The sequence below is a fragment of the Myxine glutinosa genome, chromosome 4, assembly GCF_964187855.1.
Source record: "Myxine glutinosa chromosome 4, kmMyxGlut1.1, whole genome shotgun sequence".
Lineage (NCBI taxonomy): Eukaryota > Metazoa > Chordata > Myxini > Myxiniformes > Myxinidae > Myxine > Myxine glutinosa.
Window position 1 is genome coordinate 194,404,003 of NC_136264.1, and position 25,666 is coordinate 194,429,668.

At 43.8% G+C, this 25,666-nt stretch overlaps 1 protein-coding gene across 4 annotated transcripts in view; it reads right to left on the reverse strand.

Annotated features, from left to right (window-relative positions):
- CACNA2D2 (calcium voltage-gated channel auxiliary subunit alpha2delta 2) overlaps positions 1-25,666 on the reverse strand; it is a 337,069-nt gene that overhangs the window by 102,239 nt on the left and 209,164 nt on the right. For all 4 annotated transcript variants that reach the window (XM_078776839.1, XM_068114187.2, XM_068114186.2 and 1 more), the window contains 9 exons: positions 19,902-19,952; positions 15,405-15,504; positions 11,178-11,336; positions 10,279-10,380; positions 7,953-8,031; positions 7,555-7,604; positions 6,788-6,877; positions 3,117-3,182; positions 2,704-2,778 (listed from right to left, as the gene is read on the reverse strand). In XM_078776839.1, coding sequence (XP_078632965.1) covers positions 2,704-2,778; positions 3,117-3,182; positions 6,788-6,877; positions 7,555-7,604; positions 7,953-8,031; positions 10,279-10,380; positions 11,178-11,336; positions 15,405-15,504; positions 19,902-19,952 — 772 coding nt within the window. The remainder of the gene's footprint in view (positions 1-2,703; positions 2,779-3,116; positions 3,183-6,787; positions 6,878-7,554; positions 7,605-7,952; positions 8,032-10,278; positions 10,381-11,177; positions 11,337-15,404; positions 15,505-19,901; positions 19,953-25,666) is intronic.

Sequence of the window (25,666 nt, forward strand, 5' to 3'; positions counted from 1 at the left end):
GGCCCATCGCAAACGCATGGTAATCGACTATTCCCAAACGATTAACCGCTTTACACAGCTGGATGCCTACCCCCTTCCGGGGATGGACGCGCTAGTGCAACAGGTGTCCCAGTATTCGGTCTATAGTACTCTCGATCTCCGTAGTGCGTACCACCAGATCCCTATCTCTAGGGCGGATCGTATCTATACCGCTTTCGAGTCGGGGCAGCGGTTGTACCAATTTACACGATTGCCCTTTGGGGTGACGAACGGGGTCGCTTGTTTCCAGAGGGCCATGGATGACCTCGTTGCGCGGGAGCACTTAACCGATGTTTTCGTCTACCTCGATAACCTTACGGTTTGTGGATATGACCAAGGGCACCATGACGCTAATCTGAAGCGCTTCCTTGAGGTCGCGCAACGGTATCACTTAACTATGAACGAGGATAAGTGCCGATACTCCCTACGCACCATAGATCTTCTGGGGTACACCGTGACCCATGGCTCTGTCTCTCCGGATAAGGAACGTCTGCGACCTTTGCTCGACATGGCCCCTCCCTGCGATCGGGCTTCCCTGAAACGCGCCCTTGGGCTGTTCGCCCATTACTCCAAATGGGTGCAAAATTTCTCCGCGAAACTTCGCCCCCTTGTGGCCTGCGACACCTTTCCCCTGAGTTCGGCCGCATTGACGGCCTTTGAAGGACTTAAGACCGACATCGCCCGAGCCGCCGTAGCAACCATTGACGAGAGCGGCTCGTTCGTCCTCGAAAGTGACGCCTCGGATCAGGCCATCGCGGCGACCCTCTCCCAAGGGGGACGTCCCGTGGCTTTCTTTTCACGGACTCTTACCTCCGCTGAGCGGCGGCACTCGTCCGTTGAAAAGGAAGCGTATGCGATCGTCGAGTCTATTCGGCGATGGCGCCCGTACCTACTCGGGCGGAGCTTCCAAATCATCACGGACCAGCAAAGCGTTGCGTTCATGTACGACACCTTACACGCCCAGCGCATTAAGAACGAGAAAATCACTCGCTGGCGTATCGAACTCGCCGACTTCTGTTACACCATCAAATATCGCCCAGGGAAGGATAACCAGGCCTTATCGCGCCCCACTACATGTGCTGGTATCACCTCGTTGGAGGGCCTACGGGTGCTGCATGCTACTGCGGGCCATCCCGGCGTAACGCGTTTCGCTCATTTCGTGCGGAGTGGGAATCTCCCTTACTCGATTGACGATATCCGCCGTATCTGTCGCGACTGCGCTATCTGCGCGGAAATCAAACCGCGTTTCTATAACCCCCCTATGGGGACTCTGGTGAAGGCTACACGCCCGTGGGAACGCTTGGCGATGGATTTCAAGGGCCCTTTGCCGGTGTCGAGCGGCTCTCGCTATCTGCTCACTATCGTTGATGAGTACTCACGATTCCCCTTTGCTTATATGTGCGCGGACATGACTGCTGCCACGGTGATGCGTTGCTTACAGAACTTGTTCTCAATGTTCGGTTACCCGGCCTATGTCCATACCGACCGGGGTGCAGTCTTCTTGTCTCAGGAGGTGCGCGGCTATCTGCTCCAAAACAACGTTGCGTCTAGTTACACCACGCCGTATAGACCCCAGGCTAATGGGCAGATCGAACGCTTCAACGGGATTATCTGGAGGGCCGTCATGCTCCATCTCCGGACCCACGGCCGGGGCCTCGATAAATGGGCTTGGTCGCTACCTGCGGCGTTGAACTCAATCCGGGCACTCCTGAGTACGGCAACTAACCAAACTCCCCACGAGCGTCTTTTCCACCACCCCAGGAGCTCGGGGTGTATACGGTCTTTGCCCAGTTGGCTCGCTGGGCCCGGGCCGGCCTACCTTAAACGGGCAGTTCGCGTGAGCAAGTACGACCCCCTTGTGGACAAAGTGCAGATTCTCCAGGCTAATCCTGAGCATGCTCGTGTGATGACGTCTGATGGTCGTGAGACTACTGTCTCCGTTCGTCATCTTGCCCCTTGCGGGGTCGACGACCTTAGTAGGGAATCGGACGAACCAGTCGAACCCGTCTATGAGACTATGACCTCTCCCGACGCTCCCATCGCCGACAGTCCACCGACCCTCCCCCCGTCGAGACTGCCCGGGTCCGACGACTTGGCGTTACCCCCTTCATCACCCGACCCTGTTGACGCCTCTGACACCGGGGATACAGGGTTACGAGACGCCGTACCCGGGGAATTTCGAACGCGTGCTGGCAGAGAAATTCGCCGCCCGGCCCGCTACGGTTGGGCCGACTAATACTCCGCGCCCATGCTGACGCTCACTCGCTTTTAGCCACGCGGCCGTATAATTCTGACGGGGGGTGAATGTAGTGAAATCGTATCCGTACTGAACCCGGGTGGGGATGCTCGCTGCTCGCTGTCATTGTTGTCCCCACTAGGGGCGTGACTATAAGACCCGTTGCTGTGTCAGTGCTCCGAGACTTCTCCCTTGTGACATGTTACATCGGTAGCCTCGTTAATGGTACGCCTTTATAGAATATCTAGCTTGCTTGCATTGACTGATATGAATGGCTTTATGAGATGTCGCATCGTATGCTTATTGTGTATTTCTACTTACAGGAATGATGTGATGATCTAAATGCAATTAAACCAAACCGTTGGACTAAAAGTTGTGCGGACCTGAATGGTTTTCCACAACATCATGTAAAGGTGAGAGGTCAGACAGGTCCATGCGAGACGTCTTACCCTGAACTGCGGAGTCAGCCTTTTCACTTCGTCCAGAGAGACATCGACGCCCATTACTCCGAGGATTAGCTGGTTCTGGAAAAGAACAGACAACGCAACAGACGCACAGTGTGAACTGGTAGAGAACGAGGGACGAAAACTGGGCTCCAGCTCCGACTACCATTCAATGTACAACAACCATAAACAATAAAACAATAACTACAGCTACAGGACACACACAGTACAACCACAAATTAGGCTTGTGAGGGCCTTCTCTGTTTGAGACATCACTCATCAGGTTAGCATTCAAAGCTCACGGGACACTAAACCACCTTTTAAATCCAACTGGATGCCCCACAAAGCCTGATTATATTGCAGAACCACATTCGACATGATGAGGACAAAAAGAGAGAACGAAAAATGTTTTTTTTTACCTGCTTTCCGCCTTCTTTGGACAAGTTGAAGACTGGCAATGTTCCGGTAATAACAAGGCCCAGGCCCTGTGAGGTACAGAGAGAGCAACCATTTTTAAAGGGACATTCCGACTCACTGATCTTGTTCTAACACCCAGGATGACGAAGATTGCGGTAGACAGGACGGAGGGAATGATAGACGGGACGGAGGGCGTGTAGGCAGGAATCAGGGTGCGAGGTAGGACGGGGACCATGGTAGACTGGACGGGGACCGTGGTAGACAGGACGTGGACCATGGTAGACAGGACGGGGACCGTGGTAGACAGGACGGGGACCGTGGTAGACAGGACGGGGACCGTGGTAGACTGTACGGGGACCGTGGTAGACTGTACGAGGACCATGGTAGACTGTACGGGGACCATGGTAGACTGTACAGGGACCATGGTAGACTGTACGGGGACCGTGGTAGACTGTACGGGGACCGTGGTAGACTGTACGAGGACCGTGGTAGACTGTACGGGGACCATGGTGGACTGTACGGGGACCATGGTGGACTGTACGGGGACCGTGGTAGACTGTACGGGGACCGTGGTAGACTGTACGGGGACCGTGGTAGACTGCACGTGGACCGTGGTAGACTGTACGGGGACCATGGTAGACTGTACGGGGACCATGGTAGACTGTACGGGGACCATGGTAGACTGTACGGGGACCATGGTAGACTGTACGGGGACCATGGTAGACTGTACGGGGACCATGGTAGACTGTACGGGGACCATGGTAGACTGTACGGGGACCGTGGCAGACTGTACGGGGACCGTGGCAGACTGTACGGGGACCGTGGCAGACTGTACGGGGACCGTGGTAGACAGGACGGGGACCGTGGTAGACTGTACGGGGACCATGGTAGACTGTACGGGGACCATGGTAGACAGGACGGGCACCGTGGTACACATGAGGGGAATCACGGTAGATAGGACAGAGACGGTGCTTGAGATCGTCATCCAGAATATACCGCTTCCTCACATGGTGTAAATGTGAAAACGCATTATATCTGGAGGGGCATATTTTCCCCCATAAGAAGGCCCCTCCATTATAAAACAAAATAAAAACAGAAAGCATCTGAAAATGCAAAGTCCATCCCCGTCCGTTTGCATTCAGATGTCTTCATCTTATTCCGCATGCTCAAAATAACAAAAACAGTTTGAAAAAAAAACAAACAAATTAAAATTGAAGATATTATGCAGCCTTCACCTTGGAGTTTTAGATCTACAAAAAAAAATCAGCTTCTCGCTTTTGATTGGTGAACCAATTATGTGATCAAATATGCAAATTCTTTAAATTTCAGGTGAATTGGACAAAAATTTAAGATTTTATGCAACCTTGACCTTTTGATATTCAAAAAACAATCGACTTCTACGTTTTGATTAGTAAACCAATTAAGTGACCCGATATGCAAATTCTTTAAATTTCAGGTCAATCGAATGAAAATTGACAATTTTATGTGACACTGACCTTTAACCTTTTGACCAAATTATTAATTTGCCTTCTCCATATTCTCATAATAAAGCTTTGTTGAACTTTTGATGACAAAACTCAAATGGTAAATTGAAATTTCAGGTCGATTGGATGAAAATTGATGATTTTATGTGATGTTGACCTTTGACCTTTTGACAAAATTAATAATTTTCCTTCTCCGTATTATCACAATGAAGCTTTGGTGAAAATTTTATAACAAAACTCATATGATAAAAAAGTTATGGCCCGGACAGACAGACTCGCACACAAAAAAAAACACAAACACACACACACACACACACACACACACACACACACACACTCACACACAGAAGTGATTACAAAACCCCATCTCCTGCTGTACAGGGCATGGGCTAAAAATCCTATATTGTTTGGCATTATCTGTTACCAATCATATGAACTCTATATACAGTGCATACAGAAAGTATTCAGACCCCTTCACCTTTTTCACATTTTGTTATGTTGCAGCCTTATGCTGAAATCGTTTAAATTCATTTTTTCCCTCATCAATCTACACTCAATACTCCATAATGACAAAGAGAAAACAGGATTTTAGAAAGTTTTGCAAATTTATTAAAAAGAAAAAACTGAAATATCACATTGACATAAGTATTCATACCCTTTGCTATGCCACTTGATATTTAGCTCAGGTGCCTCCCATTTCTCTTGATCATTTTTGAGATGTTTCTACACCTTGATTGGAGTCCACCTGTGGTAAATTCAATTGATTGGACATGATTTGGAAAGGCACACACCTGTCTACGTAAGGTCTCACAGCTGACAATGCATATCAGAGCATAAACCAAGCCATGAGGTCGAAGAAACTGCCTGCAGAGCTCAGAGACAGGATTGTGTCGAGGCGAGGAAGCCTACAAAAAAATCTCTGCTTTATTGAAGGTTCCCAAGAGCACAGTGGCCTCCATAATTCTTAAATGGAAGAAGTTTGGAACAACCAGGACTCTTCCTAGAGCTGGCAGCACGGTCAAACTGAGCAATCGGGGGAGAAGGGCCTTGGTAAGAGAGGTGACCAAGAACCCGATCGTCACTCTGGCTGAGCTCCAGAGATCCTGTGTGGGGATGGGAGAAACTTCCAGAAGGACAACCATCACTGCAACACTCCACCGATCTGGGCTTTATGGCAGAGTGGCCAGACGGAAGCCAAACAGTTCAATCTTGGTTTCATCAGACCACAGAATCTTGTTTCTCACAGTCTGAGAGTCCTTCAGGTGCTTTTTTGCAAACTCCAAGCGGGCTTTCATGTGTCTTTCACTGAGGAGAGGCTTCCGTCTGGCCACTCTGCCCTAAAGCCCAGATCGGTGGAGTGTTGCAGTGATGGTTGTCCTTCTGGAAGTTTCTCTCATCTCCACACAGGATGTCTGGAGCTCAGCCAGAGTGACCATCGGGTTCTTGGTCACCTCTCTTACCAAGGCCCTTCTCCCCCGATTGCTCAGTTTGGCCGGGCGGCCAGCTCTAGGAAGAGTCCTGGTTGTTCCAAACTTCTTCCATTTAAGAATTATGGAGGCCACTGTGCTCTTGGGAACCTTCAATAAAGCAGAGATTTTTTTGTAGGCTTCCTCGCCTCGACACAATCCTGTCTCTGAGCTCTGCAGGCAGTTTCTTCGACCTCATGGCTTGGTTTTTTGCTCTGATATGCATTGTCAGCTGTGAGACCTTACGTAGACAGGTGTGTGCCTTTCCAAATCATGTCCAATCAATTGAATTTACCACAGGTGGACTCCAATCAAGGTGTAGAAACATCTCAAAGATGATCAAGAGAAATGGGAGGCACCTGCGCTAAATTTCAAGTGTCATAGCAAAGGGTATGAATACTTATGTCAATGTGATATTTCAGTTTTTTCTTTTTAATAAATTTGCAAAACTTTCTAAAATCCTGTTTTCTCTTTGTCATTATGGGGTATTGAGTCTAGATTGATGAGGGAAAAAATGAATTTAAACGATTTCAGCATAAGGCTGCAACATAACAAAATGTGAAAAAAGTGAAGGGGTCTGAATACTTTCTGAATGCACTGTAATTCCCCAAAACCCTCCCACATTTGCTCCTGAGCAATAGGAATCATCCAGAAAGTCCCAAAACCAGTCTGAAAGTCTCGTAAAGAAGAAGGAACATCACTGTACACAATCATCTCACTCACCAAGGCATCTTTGTAGACATTAGTCCATTGAACTTGCTTGTATCCAGACCCAGCAAGCACCATTGGACGGCCTAATACATCCAAGTACTCCTATGGAAGAATATAATTACCAGAGATCTGTCATCACTGTTGAAGTGCAATACTGCAAATTAATTCCGCATTCGACAATTTGAAAAAACATGGCCTCCATATTAATCAATCAATTTTTCCATGGTCATAACATGCCCTCCACATAGGTCATCGAGTCTCTTCATGCTTAAAGCATAGCCTCCACATAGGTCATTGAGTCTTGCCATGCTCATAACATGTCTGGTCATTGAGTCTCTCCATGCTCATAACATGTCCTCCACATACTTCATCGAGTCTAACCATGCTCATAACATGTCCTCCACATAGAACATTGAGTCTCACCATGCTTAAAGCATAGCCTCCACATAGGTCATTGAGTCTTGCCATGCTCATAACATGTCTGGTCATTGAGTCTCACCATGCTCATAACATGTCCTCCACATACATCATCGAGTCTAACCATGCTCATAACATGTCCTTCACATAGGTCATTGAGTCTAACCATGCTTATAACATGTCCTTCACATAGGTCATTGAGTCTAACCATGCTCATAACATGTCCTCCACATAGGTCATCGAGTCTAACCATGCTTATAACATGTCCTCCACATAGGTCATTGAGTCTCACCATGCTCATAACATGTCCTCCAAACTACGGAAGGCACACATGTTACTGAAAATTTTGTTCGACAGCGTACCTGCGTGTTTAATCGAATAGCCCCGATGGAGGGTATTTCAAAGAAGTATCCTGCAAGGAGAAATTGATTGTTGGCCCAGAACACACATGTAGGCACTACCAATTTACAGGAGTGCCACCACCATTATAAATCAAGAGAACTCCCAATTTAAAACAGAATTGAAAAAGAAAAAATAAATTGCATTCATATTAAAACGTGGAAGTGGACAATAAACAAACCGGTACTTAATATTACATTCATAAATCTGTGTGGCAGTTCCCCGTAACAAAAGGCTATAAAACAAAGGTGACATCAAAGGATACATTTCAAATAAGTGCAGCTCTTAATAGACATTCACAGGACGTTTGGCTGTTGGAGGATTTTAACCCTTTGAGGTGGTGTGGGAAAGCACATCTCACCTTTGTTGTTGCATGCCATCCACTGAATTGGTGAAATGTCGTAGTTGTGTTGTCCCACGGAGAAAGTGAAAACTCGGACCTGCGTTTCATGGGCACGATGCCCACATGGACATTACTCGAACAGGCACAGCCTGGCAATAAGCTCGTGTTTAAATGACAGTAAATAAACAGGTGTGGGTGGGTGAACACCTACAGTGCCCTGAGCTTAAACATCTACTATTAAACGATTTTTGAGTGTTTTTCACAATGTTATGAAACATTAGTCGCTATTGTGGAACTAAATAAACTGGACCCAATAAAAAAACAAAATAATCACGATCATACATGGCCTTCATGATGGAAGTCATTGGGGCCTCAATTGTGTATACTTCAGGGCAAACAAAAAACAAAAATTATCACAGCTATGTGTCACAAAAGTCTATTGCACTTTTTGACAATTTCATCCCACTATTTAGCTCCGGTGTGTTTCTGTACCCATGATGTCATTGCGCAATAACAACAGCAAAAGAGGACAAGTAGTGAGAGGAGACTACAGAGAGAGAGAGAGAGGGAGGAGAGTAGAGAGAGGAGAGTAGCGAGAGGAGAGTAGAGAGAGGAGAGTAGAGAGAGGAGACTAGAGAGAGAGAGAGGAGAGTAGAGAGAGGAGAGTAGCGAGAGGAGAGTAGAGAGAGGAGAGTAGCGAGAGGAGAGTAGCGAGAGGAGAGTAAGAGAGGAGAGTAGAGAGAGGAGATTAGATAGGGGAGAGTAGAGAGAGGGGAGAGTCGAGAGGGGAAAGTAATGGAGAGGAGAGTAGAAAGAGAGAGGAGAGTCGAGAGAAGAGAAAGATGAGACAGCGAGAGATGAGACAGCGAGAGATGAGACAGAGAATGACGAGACAGAGAATGACGAGACAGAGAATGACGAGACAGAGAATGACGAGACAGAGAATGACGAGACAGAGAACGACGAGCCAGAGAACGACGAGTCAGAGAACGACGAGCCAGAGAACGACGAGGCAGAGAACGACGAGCCAGAGAACGATGAGCCAGAGAACGACGAGCCAGAGAACGACGAGCCAGAGAACGACGAGCCAGAGAACGACGAGCCAGAGAACGACGAGTCAGAGAACGACGAGGCAGAGAACGACGAGCCAGAGAACGACGAGCCAGAGAACGACGAGCCAGAGAGAGACGAGCCAGAGAACGACGAGACAGAGAGAGACGAGACAGAGAGAGACGAGACAGAGAATGACGAGATAGAGAATGACGAGCCAGAGAATGACAAAACAGAGAGAGACGAGCCAGAGAGAGACAAGACAGAGAATGACGAGACAGAGAATGACGAGCCAGAGAATGACAAAACAGAGAATGACAAAACAGAGAGAGACGAGACAGAGAGAGACGAGACAGAGAATGACGAAACAGAGAGAGACGAAACAGAGAGAGACGAGACAGAGACAGACGAAACAGAGAGAGACGAAACAGAGAGCGAGACACAGAGACAGACGACACAGAGAGAGACGAGACAGAGAGAGAGACGAGACAGAGAGAGACGAGACAGAGAGAGACGAGACAGAGAGAGACGAGACAGAGAAAGACGAAACAGAGAGAGACGAAACAGAGAGAGACGAGACAGAGACAGACGAGACAGAGACAGACGAGACAGAGAGAGACGAGACAGAGAGAGACGAGACAGAGAGAGACGAGAATGAGAGAGAGACGAAACAGAGAGAGAGACGAGACAGAGAGAGACAGAGAGAGACAGAGAGACAGAGAGACATAGAGACATAGAGACAGAGAGAGAGAGAGAGAGAGAGAGAGAGAGAGAGAGAGACGAGACGAGACGAGACGAGACGAGACAGAGAGACGAGACAGAGAGAGACGAGACAGAGAGAGACGAGACAGAGAGAGACGAGACAGAGAGAGACGAAACAGAGAGAGACGAAACAGAGAGAGACTAAACAGAGAGAGACAAGACAGAGAGAGACAAGACAGAGAGAGATGTGACAGAGAGAGAGAGAGAGACAGAACAGAGAGAGACGAGACAGAGAGAGACGAGACAGAGACGGAGGGTCGTGAGAAGGAGAAAGCTAAGTAGCACAAGTTTGTTAATTCTTTCCATGCAGTCATAATGGCTATCTGAGAAACACAATATCTGAGATATTGATCAATATCTGATCAATATCTGAGAAACACAAGAACACAATTCTTGCTACCTCCCTGGGCCTCGGTCTTGCAGAGATTTTTATTATTATTACATGAACAGAGTATAAAATAATGGAGAATTCAATTCGAGAGAATGCAACAGGTAGAATCATCCTCTCTGATTGTATTCCAATCACATTTACCGTCGTATTGTTGTTCTTGAACACCTGCCGTGCTCGATCTTCACCACCGTCTGTGAACAGCATGATCATTTTGTTGCAGTTCGCTCGGGAGATGTCTTTCGTCTGCAATGGAGGTTCAGCATCGTCAGAGACCTGTAGAAACCTTTGATAGACGCATCATCTTACACCTGTCTGTACACAATGCCAACCTTAATCACCATCCAACTCCGCATATCTGCGGACTCAAAAGAACATCTTCATAACCACAATGTGTACGGTACTTCAAAAACCTGGAGCATATTTTAGGGCAGGAATACTCAGACAGTGGGCTCGGGTGGATGTGTCCAATCAAAGTGGACAAGTAGCTAGACAGCACATATTTTCTTAGACAATGGTACTTGTCACGTATGGAGTATCCCAAAGAGCATTTTAAAAAGAGATGCACACATTAGCAGAATGTGTTATTAAGATAATTACAACTCGTCTCGACACAGATGGTGAGAGCAAAGGTTTTGTTCCAGCACGATGTCCTGTGGGACAGAACGGTACAAAACCCACCAGAGAAATGCAGACACATTTTTACCATTTAGACAACTGTGCTTTTGAACGACATCCCTTGACCTCTTTAGGAGGTTCAATGAAAGCACTGTTAACACATCATAGATTTGATGTTGGCACTGCCAACAAACGTCACCGAACCACTTCACTCACCATGAAGCAATGCGAACGGAAATCCTCACAATTCACCGGTCTATGACAGATTTCTAGTGGTGATGCAAACCAGTGGTCGGTCGTAAGACCCAGAACAATGAGTATGCTTGGTGTATTACCAATTTACCACGAGACCTGTAACGATGGCGCCCAACCTCTACAAGGTCAAGAGACCAAACTTATCTGTAGCTCATCGATCGTGTCCTCACATCAAGCAGCTGGTTGAAGGCGTATTGCAGACCGGCGGTGTAATTGGTCACACCCTTTGCGGTCATCATCTGCACAGACTTTTTGAGCTCCCTCTTGTTACGCACATTCGCCTGCACCAGGTTATTGAAGCATCCCACAGTTGCTGCGGTGTCGTTGAACTGAGCACATCATGTGGGAGGGTACAAAGCGGATGGGGAGTTAAAGGGAAGGGTAGGAGTGGAAGAGTTTGAATGAGTGAACGAGAGAGAAAATGTTATATTACTGATAGAATGGAGGGAGGGTATCAGGATGTGAATCTATATGAATAATATGCTTATTCTATTTGTTTATTTATTTGTCTGTTTGTCTGTCTCTTTCCAAAGATTTTCTCTTAAACTACGATTTTCTCGGCCAGGGACCATAAAACCCAGGTCATTATAAAGGTCTTTGTCCAAGGAGGTCCGCTTATATGTTTTTTTTTCTTTACCAATGAACTTGTATGTTTTAAAAAAAAACTTAGCTTATCCGCTATTTTACTGAAGAATTGTGAGATGACAGAATCTTGCATGATTGTGAATTAAAGGCTTTTTAAAAAATAGGCTTATTCTTAAGAAGGGGAAGAAAGGGGTAGGGCAGGATAGAGAGTTGGCAGAGGAAGGTTGAAGCATTGGGAGGGGGCAGGGGGGAGAAGGGGTTGAATACTTGGGAGTGGGTGGGGGGGGGTTGAGGACTTCGGGTTTTTGGGGGAGGGGGTGGAGTTGAGTACTTGAAGAAAAAATGGGGAGGGAGAACAGAGAGTTGGGGAAGGGGAGTTGAGGCTTTGGGAGTGGTAGAGTGAGGTTTGAGGACTTGAAGTCAAATTATACATTTCATGGAATTTCCGCAAGTCTCTGCTATACTTTAATAAAAGAATATAACTGGATCATGAATCTTGGATTAGTATGTGTGGTATATAACGAAAATTACAGATATAACTAGAACGCCACTCAGTAGAGCGCATACTCCCGCCGTGGGTCAAGTTGGAACAGTACGATTTCACAAAAGTTTGAGGGAGTAGTTCAGTGACAACACAAGACAAGACAACAGAAGACAGACACTGCACAAATATATATTTAGAATATATAGAAGATAATGTTTAAAAACAACAAAGCAATTTCACTTGCATTTTCGGATTCCGCGTTCAATTCTATATAAGTGAGTGTATTTTGAGGCATGTGTGACTTCAAATAAAATTGTAAGCCAGGAAAACGTTCATTTCATTCCTTAGGGATACAACATGTAAAACTGGCCCAAAGGTCAAAACAAAACTCGCTCATTTTAAGCCGTACAAGCTAATGCGACCACTCATTCTTCTGGGAAGAATCCCGTGCACATGCTTATCACACTTATAACTCACCTAAGTCTTTATAATTTAATCAAATACTGACACCGCGATTGACATTCGCTGAGGTAAATGTTGATATCTCTTCTGAGGTAAAAAAACAAAAACAAAAAAAAAACGGTTTTAAAGCATTATACGTATCAAACGATACATCTATCTATAATTCCAGTAATCTCTGTGTGTGTGTGTGTGTTTGTATGTGTGTATGTCTGTGTGTCTGTGACCGCTGTTTCTCGACAACCACGGGTCCGATATACTTGAAACTTGCCAGGTATATTGCTGGGGACCTGAGGATGTGCCTTTTCAAGGTTTCATATTAATCGGAGAAGTAGTTACGGAGCTATGTCCAAAAAACGATTCAACCAATCAGAGAGCAGCGAGCTATCACGTGTGCCGAACGTGCCGAACAGACTCTGCCTCGGACGGCACATTTGAGAGCGTATTCATTTATTTCACGTTGGCAAACTATGTTGGCGTTAAACTATGTTTTAAAACTAATTAAAACTAATTTGCGATTCATCGTAACTGCGATATGCGACCTTCCGGACAGTCAAATGAGGACGTCACTTCCGGACTTACGGATAGTCATAGTGACGACGTACTGATGCTGAACGTGGCGAGCAGACGCTGTAAGGTACGATCGATTGTAGTACACGTTTATAATAACTCTGCCGATACAGGCCCGATTAACTGCAGCGCCATCCGAGCTGCGGCGTCGGGACGATACATTCATTGTACGGTCACATCACGCACTTACGGGCACGCCCAGACATTTTTTTTTTTTTTTTTGGCAAGGAACGGGCACCCACGTACGGGCACGTCCTAGTTTTATGAAACGGGGAAACCGAATACACACTTTGCTGGTTTTAAAATGACAGAATATGTCTTTATTAGAAAAAAAAATGAACCTTGAAGACGACGCTGCAAACAAAATACACCGCTCTAACACATAACCACGAGTTTAAACTACATTTACAACAAACAACAACAACAACATGCATTTTAAGGCCATTTTCCTGCAAGAGCGGGGGTTAGCCTTGCGGTCCCCATGACGATCTTCTCCATTTTGCCCTATTTTCTGCATCTCTCCTTGTTAACCCCCTTGCCCGCATTTCTTCTTCCACCATCTTTAGCCAAGTCTTTCGACATTAAACTACATTTACAACAAATATGAAAACGATTTTCATATCACAATGTTAAATATAGAATATATAGAAGATAATGTTGAAAAAAATGAGCCCTATCTTCCAATGGTAAACATTCCTTCAAAAAATTCCTTGATCCGGAATAATATCCTGAGCTTCACCAAAAACTAATCAATTCTTCCTTATCCCAAGGGCAATCATCCCACCAACTTTCATCCAAATCCGTTCAGAACTTTTCCAGATATCTTGTTCACGAACACATACACACATACACACACACATACACACACACATACATACACACACACACACACACACACACACACACACACACACACACACACACACACACACACACACACACACACACACACACACACACACACACACACGATCGAATGCATTACTCCCTGGCGGGAGTAATTACTTTTTCATCATGCACAAAATATTCGAGTGAGGTTTGAGGACTTGAAGTCAAATTATACATTTCATGGAATTTCGCAAGTCTCTGCTATACTTTAATATAAGAATATAACTGGATCATGAATCTTCGATTAGTATGTGTGGTATATAACGAAAATTACAGATATAATGACTTTTTCATCATGCACAAAATATTTACCAAATCTTTCGATGGAAACTGTTAGCAAACATTTACGAGTTATTTGACCCAATGCCTATAAGGCCTTACAAGACTGTTAATAATCCAGGAATTAAAAAGGTTACAAGAGAATAAGGTGAAGCCACCAGATAGCAACATGGGGACGCAGGCGGTTCATTTTGCAATGGTAGCTATTATCACGTCCGGACTGGCCATAGGGCAGTTCGGGCAAATGCCTAGTGAGTCGGTCCACTGTGTATGTGTATGTATATGTGTGTGTGTGTGTGTGTGTGTGTGTTTTAGTGTGTATGTGTGTGTGTGTGTGTGTGTGTGTGTGTTAATGTGTGTGTGTGTGTGTGTGTGTGTGTGTGTGTGTGTGTGTGTGTGTGTGTGTGTGTGTGTGTGTGTGTGTGGTGAATGCTGAACCATGTAACCAATACGTTCCGCATTCCAGTGCCACCTTCAGTCGAACGTCAGTCATGGACAGCCGGTTCGTGAATGACTTTGGTAAAAAAAAACAGCGAATGGGAAATGATGAACCAATAAATTCTACATTCCTGTGCAACTCCCATATTCGGTAGCCCCAAAGATCCTTCCTCACCAATCCATATGATTTTAGACCAGCCCAAATGGGCCAGTAAAATCGCATGCCCAAATCTCGTTAACACGTCACCTCCCAAGTTTATCGCACAACAAGTCGAGCTTAACCATTCAACATTATTATTCGGTATTGCGTTGTGTAAAACTTATGATACTAAGAACATAACTTATTTGAGCTGAGACATTTACATTTAAATAGCCTTGAAAAAAATCTTGGGAAAAATAATGAAATCAATAATTGCATACAGCACGAATTTGGGCCGGTGTGCTTACAAATGCCTGGGCCGAGCCGATTTAGATCGTCACATTCATCTTTATTATTACACTTCCACTGGCTCAGATATAACTGTCTGTGCTGTGGTTGACCAGGACACAATATAGGCCGTAATAAAAATGAAGGTTGGGCACGCATTTCCCAAGGAAGTCCCCAAATGTGATTTACATCCTGTGAAGTCGTTTCTTTAAAAAAAAAATGAACAACAAACAATGTCAAATAATATTTCCAATAATAATAACTCACAAATACAATATTCACAAAGTCGTCATCAGCGAGGGTGTCCAACATGTTCTCCACAGATGTTTTCATGAGGTTGAGAGGCATTCCACTCATGCTTCCACTCCTGGAGATGCGCGCACACCACACACGATACACACAAGTAGATTGTGAAAAGCCTTCTGCTCATTACCCCGGACATGCAAAGCGAATATCAAGGTTAAGCAATTGGTTCATGTCCATCAGGCTTCGGTATATCTGTCTTATTTATTTTTATTTTTATATATTTTTTGTATACAGAGTCGAGGCAGAGGTATATAGAGGAGGAAAGAGCTAACATTTATCAAACAAACAAATCAAACAAACAAGCAAAGAAAGTATATAAAAAGGGGAGCAGTCGACAAGATGGGGAGAGAAGGGGAGGAAGCACACAAACACAACATTTGAGAGCAGGGACATCGGGAGATGTGAGGGAGGGAGAGGGCCTGGGGGGAGGCAGGATCAGTTTATGATCGGTTTATCAGTTTATGATCAAGGAACAGCTTATTTAAATTGAATGTTATATTTTGAACTTCAATCGGAAGACAAGTCTGCCGTTTAACCATATTTGGGCTTTTAATGTCCTGATCGCACATGCGCAGAGAGGAGTGAGAGAAATATTTCACTTTGTCTGCCTGCCTGGCAGTTTAACAAAAGGGAAAATCATTCCAAAGAGGAAACTTACTGTTTTTAAGGACTCGTAAAGGGCACAAACAACAGGCATGTCGAACTAATGCGGAGTATTAGACAAGGTGATGAAATAGACAATGGGGAAAATAGACGTACAACCCGCAATGAATTTATTTATATGCCTTTAAACGTCTTTAAACCTTTATTTAAATTGAGTTATATACTGGAAGACTGAAGAACACAAATCGCCTTCATAATACTTCCACAGCCATGCTATCTATAATCATAAATGTCAGTGTGTGTGTGTCTCCTCCATAACTCTAAAAGTACGAAACCTAGCGGCTCAAATCTTTGCATGCATACTTAAGGGAACTCCAAGGGAGTGCATGAATGAAAACTGGGTATTTGGGTAAATTGAAACACTCATTTTGAAGATAATTAACGGGGTGCTCATCATGAAAAAACAAAAACAGGCTTTCCTTTGGTCAGCCTGTTTTCCCCTCGCAGGGGTCTTAAGCCGCCATTCGGTTTTTGCCTGCACAAAAATGCCTTGCCTTGGAACCATGATGTACTCTCATGGACTAATTAAAGTACACTGCATATTTAAAATCTGTCTTTGGATGAAGCACCTGGCATATGGGCATGTGGACTAATTAAAATTTAAGAAATGAATGATTATTATAACTAAGTGTATTTACATACTTACTTTAAGCTAGCAAGACTGTGATCCCTCCTTCTCCATATTTGCACAAGAAAATGTGAAATTTCCAAAGCATTATACTTAACTTTTTCTACTGTTCGGAGAATTATATTGAGTGAAGAAAACATTATGGAATGTGTCAAAAGTGCAACTTCATTGAGTCCCACAAAAATAATTAACTAGCAGGATTGCCACGAAGGTTCCCATGGCCGTGGCTGGATTCTCCATGGGCAAATCTCAGGGCTGAGGAAAGCAAAATAAAATAAATTAAATTAAAGATAAAATTTAAAGAAATAAATTATCAAATTATAGATTGCAACAATTTACACAATGGGAGGATTAGCAATGGGACAAGTGAACTACGAGTTCAATAGAGAATTCGAAAAATATTATAATAACCAGCTAAAGTACCCGGCATTGCCTGAGAAAATTCAATGAAGTACTCTCATAATTAAATTTGTGTTGTTGACAACAAATCACTACAACCTCAACATACGATGTTCACAATACATATTACTCGATCGCTCCCAGGACAAAAACCCAGGTGGTGTATAAGCACAAGACATGATTGAGACCTGAGGGCCAATTATCTGGTTTTAGATAAGGATCTAAAGGTGTCTAAAGTTTGAAAGGGCCTTAAGGGTAAAAAGGGTCTTAAGTGTCTTTAAGGGTCTTAAGGAATTTAGGGTCGTAAAGGGTCTTCAAGGTCTTAAGCGGTCTAATCTCTCAAGCATGTAAAAAGTCTTCTCTCAAGCATGCAATCTAATCTCTCAACCATGTAAAAAGCAAGTAAAAATGAATAGTAGGGGTCTTCGGGGTCTTTGAAGGCAGAGTTGGTGGATGTAAATATGAATTGGTAAAATATGAGTTGATATAAAATATGAAACGAGTTGGTGGCTGAGTTGGTGGCTCTCCTCCCCTCCCATCCTCACCCAGCCCACCCTTCCCGCTTCCCCTCATTCTCTCTCTCTCTCACTCAGACCCTCTCCTCCCACCCCTCCGTCCCGGTGTGTATTGTGATGTGTGGTGAGGCGTTGCTTTCCCAACCCCACTTCCTCTCTCTCACCCTCTCTCACTCTCCTCCCCTCTCTCTTCTCCCTCTCTCACTCCCTCCTTCCTCTCTTAGTATTCCCATTAGCGGAGCAATGGGTGGTTTTGGATTTGGGATGTTTTGTGATGTTTTGTGTTGGGAAGTGGTTTTGGGATGGAAGACACACCCACTGACATACTCGTATATTATTATAGATTGTAATAATATTTTAATTAATTTATTCTTCCTCGCTCCCCCCCCCCCCCCCCCCCTTCTCTCCTCCCCCATCCTCACTCCTTCACCCATCCTCTCTCCCACCTTCTCTTTTTCCCTTACTCCTTTTTCCCCTACCCCTCTCTCCCTCCTTCCTTCTGTCTCGCTCCCATCCCCTCTCTCTCCCTCACTCCTCTCCCTATCCCCCTCTCTCCCTCACTCCTCTCCCTATCCCACCTCTTTCTTTCTCCTCCCCCTCCCTTAGTATTCTCATTAGCAAAGCAAAGAGTGGTATTTGTTGGTACAGTATATCAATATATAGCATGAGAGGGCATGGTATGTGAGAGGGTTGGGGTGAAGAAGGTGCAGCCGATATGGCAATGTACGCCACCGATTGATGCTGTGTTTGATGGTGATCAATAAAGCCTCCATCTCCTAAACTGCGACTCAACCTCATGTTATTACAGTGTATATGGGTGAGGTATATGAGAGTGTGTCAGTAGCGGTAAACTTCCAGATTTTTAAAACGATCTTTAAAATAATTATTTCATTAAAATTAAAATGTAAGTACAGTACTATATTATAGTTGAACACTGCGTGGGCTAGGTTACCAATCAGGTAGCTAGCGCTTGCTGAGCCAGCCTTTCCACACCAACGGTTTCAAATGGAGTGCTTGCTTGAGTGGAGCACTTGGTAAGCTCTTTACAAGAAGCATGGTAACTGAACACATCCTTGGTGTTGGCCTAATGGTTAAGATGAATCACCTTTAGAGGCCATTTTTCCCGCAGAGCAGGGGTTGGCCTTTTCCGGGTACCTTGGTCCCCTTTTTGAAGCAATGTTTTATGGCCGGATGCCCTTCCTGCCGCCAACCCTGTTAGTCGCATCTTGGGACACACAGGGAATTACCAGTGAACTGGTTCTCAATTTGCCGACCTCGGAAGGATGACAGGCTGAGTCAACCCCCCTGGTATTAATTCAGTGATCGACCGGGATTAGAACCCAGGATCCTAGGATCCCAAGCCGGCACCCGAACCGCTAAGCCAACACCAGGCTCCTAAGGTTAAGATGGCTGGTTTAAAATCGATGGTTCTTGAGTTTGAGCCTTTGTCATGCCATTAAATAACACCAGGTGGGTTGACTCAGCCTGTCATCCTTCCGATATTGGCAGAAAAAAGGAATCAGCGGGCACTGCATCAGCGGAATACGAAATAACAATGAAGTTCTATGAACTGTTTGTGTTCTATGAATCGCATCTCTATCCCCTGATGAAACATGGCACAACCCCAGCTCGTGCTCCTCATGATGTGTTTGACAGCAAGTTCTCTCCGATGGCGAATTGCGTTTTATCAAGACCCCCAATTGTCTCGAGTGAAGGTTTCCATATTCATGCTCAGCTTGAGAGGAAATATAATTGCTGCTCTTCCTTGCGAATCTATAAGCCGCACACAACATAAAAGCCGTTTCTTTCAAGGGCCGTCATTGCCCTGTGGCTCCGATACCATAGTCATTCTAGCTGCATACCAATCGTCTTTGAACACTGGTCATTCTACCTGAGTTGCTCACCTGCTTCTTAAAAACCATTCCTCATTAAGGGAGAAAAAAAACCTGGCAGTCTTGATAATGCAATGATTTGATTTGTTTTGAGTACCATACCCTTTACAGAGTGTGGGTGCTGCTGAAGCAGTTTTTTGGCAAGTGTTTAACTGGGTGGTTTGCCATTGTCCTCCCAGAGTTGGTTGTCCATGCTCTATCCTTTTAAATGCTGAACATCACGCAAGGAAGCAGCACATACACATTTTTTAAGTTGTTGATACGAGTCGGCCAGCTTACGAACTGCAGAACAATGAATTATCGTGAGAAAACTACACAACTAGTGAGTGGGAAACAGGAATGCATGAATGCTCAAACTCACACGTCCATCAGAATGAGCATGTCTTTGGGTGAAGCAGCCCCCTGCACATACCTACGGGAATGCAAAGACCACACACACACAAAAGGTAGGAGATATAATATTTATGCAAAAGTAAATTAGCTAATATCTATCTTGCTAATTAAAAGTCTCAGCTCTTCCAAGAGCCACAATTTCTGGAAAAATAAAAATGGTAGTTGAAACTCAAAAACACCTTTTAGATGATCACCACCATCTCAAATCCTCACCCCGCACTCGAACACCACCACCTTTTCTACACCCGTTAAACAACCATCCCCTCCTAACCCCTCCACTCCCCCCATTTTTGTTGTATATCCATCTTTTGCACCACCTACATTCTCCACCAACCCCTACCCCTACCCCTCAACCTTACCTGCACATCCCTTGTTGTCCCTCTCTTACCTGCACATCCACATCCCTTTTTTATTTTCTCCCTTGGTCCTGCTGTTGGAATTCCCCCTTTCTCTTTCTGCTGTTCCTTTTGTTATGTTGTCTCCTGGTCCGTTCTGTGTTCTAGCCCTTCCATGAGCCTCGACTCTGTATACAAAATAAAGATATAGCAATGCAACAGCTTCCTCTTAGAAACAAACGGTCACCACTGGCATTGTAAAGGATGAAGTGTGTAGATTAAGAGGGTAGGCCTAAGTGTGGTATCTGCAACCACAACCCATCAGGACTCCACTATCAGCATATGATGGCATCTGTGAGATGTGATACAGTAAAATAAAAAAAAAGAAATAATATTCTCCATCAAACCCTTAACTGGTGCTTGGCACCAACAAGCTCTCGCCAATGCAAGAGGAATTACTTGCGGTATTTCACCATTTGGGATTCCACATTCAGCATCATAATCTTCTTGCATTTGTTTTTGTGCCGATTTCATCATATCAATGTTCCTCGATTACAAAAGCTTCTCAGATGAAAAATTAAAAGATAAAATCAGTGTCTTCCGCAGTCTCATTTGTACTTACTGTGAAGCAATATTTATGGGGACAATTACCAGGGGGAATATAAAAATTCTGCTGAGTTGTGCGACATTGCAGCACGTTTTCATTATTTATAAAACTACTATGAATTCAAATTTTCATAATTGTTGCTCATAAATAAGCCATTTGAAAAATTTTGCTCATTTTGTTTGGCAGAAGGAAGTTTTTTTTTCTTTATATTTTCTTTTATCATCTATTGTCTCGTGACAGATCATGAAAATCCTAAATCAACCGCCAGTGTGGGATGAGTATAGGATTCAAAAGCTAAAGCATTAAGTACGTGGATTACTAAACGAAATAATTAAGTATGTAGATAAAGTAAACTAATGGATGAAGTGTGCGAATAAAGTAAACTAATGGATGAAGTGTGCGAATAAAGTAACTAATGGATGAATTATGTGAATAAAGTAAACTAATGGATGACGTATGCAAATAAAGTAAACTAATGGATGAAGTATGTGAATAAAGTAAGCTAATGGATGAAGTGTGTGAATAAAGTAAACTAATGGATGAAATGTGTGAATAAAGTAAACTAATGGATGACGTATGCAAATAAAGTAAACTATTGGATGAAGTATGTGAATAAAGTAAACTAATGGATGAAGTATGTGAATAAAGTAAGCTAATGGATGAAGTGTGTGAATAAAGTAAACTAATGGATGAAATGTGTGAATAAAGTAAACTAATGGATGACGTATGCAAATAAAGTAAACTATTGGATGAAGTATGTGAATAAAGTAAACTAATGGATGAAGTATGCGAATAAAGTAAACTAATGGATGAAATGTGCGAATAAAGTAAACTAATGGATAAAATGTGCGAATAAAGTAAACTAATGGATGAAGTGTGCGAATAAAGTAAACTAATGGATGAAGTATGTGAATACAGTAAACTAACGGATGAAGTATGTGAATGAAGTAAATCAAAGGATGAAATATGTGAATAAACTAAACTCACAGATGAAGTGTGTGAATAAAGTAAACGAAAGGATGAAATATGTGAATAAACTATACTAACGGATGAAGTATGCAGAGAAAGTAAACTAACAGATGAAGTATGTGAATAAAGTAAACTAATGGATGAAGTATCTGAATACAGTAAACCAACAGATGAAATACTCGTATATGAATAAAGTAAACTAACGGATGAAGTATGGGGATTAATAAACTAAAGTTGTTATTTCGTATGCAGACTGTGGCTGCTAGTTGCATCATTTTCTAGAAGCGTGGCTGTGCCGTGATGCAGCGCCCCTGTTTCCAGGAAGCTGGTACCCACCTGGTGTTATTTCAGCGCCACAAGAGGGGCTCAAACTCAAGACCCTAAAATCCCAAGCCAACCACTGTAACCGTTAAGTAAACACCAGGCTTAATAAACAATAAACTAAATAATGTGAAGTATGCAAAGTAAACTAAAGGATAAGGATATGCAGAGATAATGAATATACTGGGATTACAAGCTATTAAAAGACGAGTTACCAGAGGCAGATAATGAGAACCAACAACTTGGCTGCAGCAAAATTACCTCCTGAAGATACATGAGATTCGGCCTACATTAGAAATGGTGTTTGCTTGCGATAACATGACTGAGATCAGGTGAGGTCAAGTCATTCGAGAAAAGCTTTTAATATTTATGGGAGAAAATAAAATGCAAACAAAGGAAATGAATTCAAAAGTCTGCATTTTATTTTCCATTTTGAAAAATCTATCTTTAATTTAAGGGCTGGATGGAGTGTTGCGCATGGGTCATCGAGGAAGCAGTTGATTGTCGATATATTATCAATATTTAAGCTCCATACGGTGTTCAGAAAGCATGAGCATCAAATTGACAAGGATACATGTTTGGAAAGAAAAACCATAAAGTTTGTGAATTGACAGCATTCATACAATTCAACAAAATTCATTTTTGTTTGAGACTTTGAAAAGAGATAATTAAACCCCACAATGTAAAAAAAAAAAAAAAAAAAGATAAAATATCAGCACCCATGGTTTTAGTAGTTTTGCTGGACGAAGTTAAAAGCTGCCAGTCGGCCATATTTGGTTGCATTACAAAACAAAATCTCCTGCATATGTATACTCTCATGTAATGTCTTTGTGCTAAGTTTGAACAAAATTTGTTTATGCATGCCCGAGAAATGGTTGGGGACACGTTTAGGTAATCTCCCTCCCTTCCACAGATCTCCCGATGTACCTGTTCTCCACGGTTGTCGGTTGTTATGCTTCCCTCTCTCTCCGCCTCTTGTCTTCGCTTCCTTTATTGTATGTTTTATGTGTTTCTCTTTATGTTTTATGTGTTTTATGTGTTAGCTCTTACATGAGGCTTGACTTTGTATACAAAAAAATAAAAATAAAATAAAATAAACAAAGTAACAAAATGGCCGCCAGTTGGCCATCTTGGATCTGACGTCAAAAAAAAAGATGACGTACATATGTAACCCATCATTCATTTTCTGTGTGCCAAGTTTGAGCAAGATCGGTAAATGCATTTCGAGAAATAGTTGAAGACGTGTTCAATACCGGGTTTTTTTTACAACTAAAGTAACCACCAGTCTATCCGCCGGCCATATTTAATCAGATAGCAAAATAAAGTGAGGTGCATGTGTATGCCATAGCCATCATGTACTGTGCTTGTGCCAAGTTTGAACAAAATCAGACCATGCCTGTCTGAGAAATGGTTGGGGCCACGTTTAACAAAATGGCCACCAGTCGGCAATCTTGGATCTGATATTGAAACAAAATGATGTGCATATGTATGCCTTCATTCCTTATATATGTGCTAAGTTTTAACAAGATCAGTAAATGCATGTGCGAGAAATAGGATAAATGGAAATAGGATGCCACCTTTCCAACAAGTCAGTTCGTCAAATTTCTGTCCTGCTAGAGCTGCCCCGGTCAAATGTAAGTGCTGTTATTGTAAAGTGGAAACATCGAGGAGCAACAACAGCTCAGCCACGAAGTGGTAGGACACACGAGCTCACAGAACGGGACCGCTGAGTGCTGAAGCTCGTAGCGTGTAAAAATTGTCTGTCCTCGGATGCAACCCATGTTCAAGTTCCAAACTGCCTCTGGAAGCAATGCCAGCGCAACAACTGTTCATCGAGAGCTTCATGAAATCTCCATGGCCGAGCAGCCTCACAGAAGCCAAAGATCACCATACGCAATGCCAAGCGTCGGCTGGAGTGGTGTAAAGCTCGCCGCCGTTGGACTCTGGAGCAGTGGAAACGCGTTCTCTGGAGTGATGAAACACGCTTCAACATCTGGCAGTTCGATGGACGAATCTGGGTTTGGCAGATGCCAGGAGAATGCAACTGCCTGAATGCATAGTGCCAACTCTAAAGTTTGGTAGAGGAGGAATAATAGTCTGGGACTGTTTTTCATGGTTCAAGTTAGGCCCCTTAGTTCCAGTGAAGGAAAATCTTAACGCTACAGCATACAATGACATTCCAGACGATTGTGTGCTTCCAACTTTATGGCAACAGTTTGGGGAAGGCCCTTTCCTGTTTCAGCATGACTTTGGCCCCGTGCACAAAACGAGGTCCATACAGAAATGGTTTGTCAAGATCGGTGTGGAAGAACTTGACTGGCCTGCACAGAGCCCTGACCTCAACCCCATCGAACAGCTTTGGAATGAATTGCAACGCCGACTGTGAGCCAGGCCTAATTGCCCAACATCAGTGCATGACCTCACTAATGCTCTTGTGGCTGAATGGAAGGAAATCCCCACAGCAATGTTCCAACATCTAGTGGAAAGCCTTCCGAGAAGAGTGGAGGCTGTTATAGCAGCAAGGGGGGGGGGGGGGGGGGACCAACTCCATATTAATGCCCATGATTTTGGAATGAGATGTGTGGTGTTTGGGTGTCCACATACTTTTGGTCATGAAGTGTATATTCAAATAAGATTTCTCTCCAATAAAGAGTGTTCGCGTTCATCCTCTCCAATAAAGAGTGTTCGCGTTCATCCTCTCCAATAAAGAGTGTTCGCGTTCATCCTCTCCAATAAAGAGTGTTCGCGTTCATCCTCTCCAATAAAGAGTGTTCGCGTTCATCCTCTCCAATAAAGAGTGTTCGCGTTCATCCTCTCCAATAAAGAGTGTTTGCGTTCATCCTCTCCAATAAAGAGTTTTCGCATCATCTGGTCGCCATTTCCCACTCATACGAAGAAAAGTGTCGACATCTGTGCGTAAGGTGAACTCGGCCATTTGAAGAGCACTTTTGACTCCAAAAACAGTGTAAGCATTTGGTACAGCTTACTTAATGTGCACTTCCATAGGAAGGTGATCCGCAATGCGGCACATATGGTACCAGTTTTAATGACAATATTTGGAATACAAGGTGCGACTGCGGGTTTCACAAGACACAATTAGCTCCTCCAATCAACAACCGCACGAGTGAAAAAATAATAAGCCACCACTTGTGTGAATGGAACAAATACAAAGCAAGTTGTTCATTTCAATTTTTTTCCCATCGGTGCATTTGCTTACAGTTTTGTAAATTGGGAGACGGAGCTTTCCGAGCTCTTTTCCCTTGTGACGCCGCAATATGTGCAGTTGGATTTGTGGTGGACGACGGTTCAACTCACAGTGGCATTCGTTCATTTCAAATCCGATAGTACAGCAGCTTTTCTTTAAGGTTTTTTTTTTTTTTTTTTTTTTTTTTTTTTTTTGTATACAATATCGAGGCTCGTGAAAGAGCGAACATTAATCACATGAACACACAGAAAGACAAACCGACACATAAAACATATAACATAGGGAGCGGTAGACAA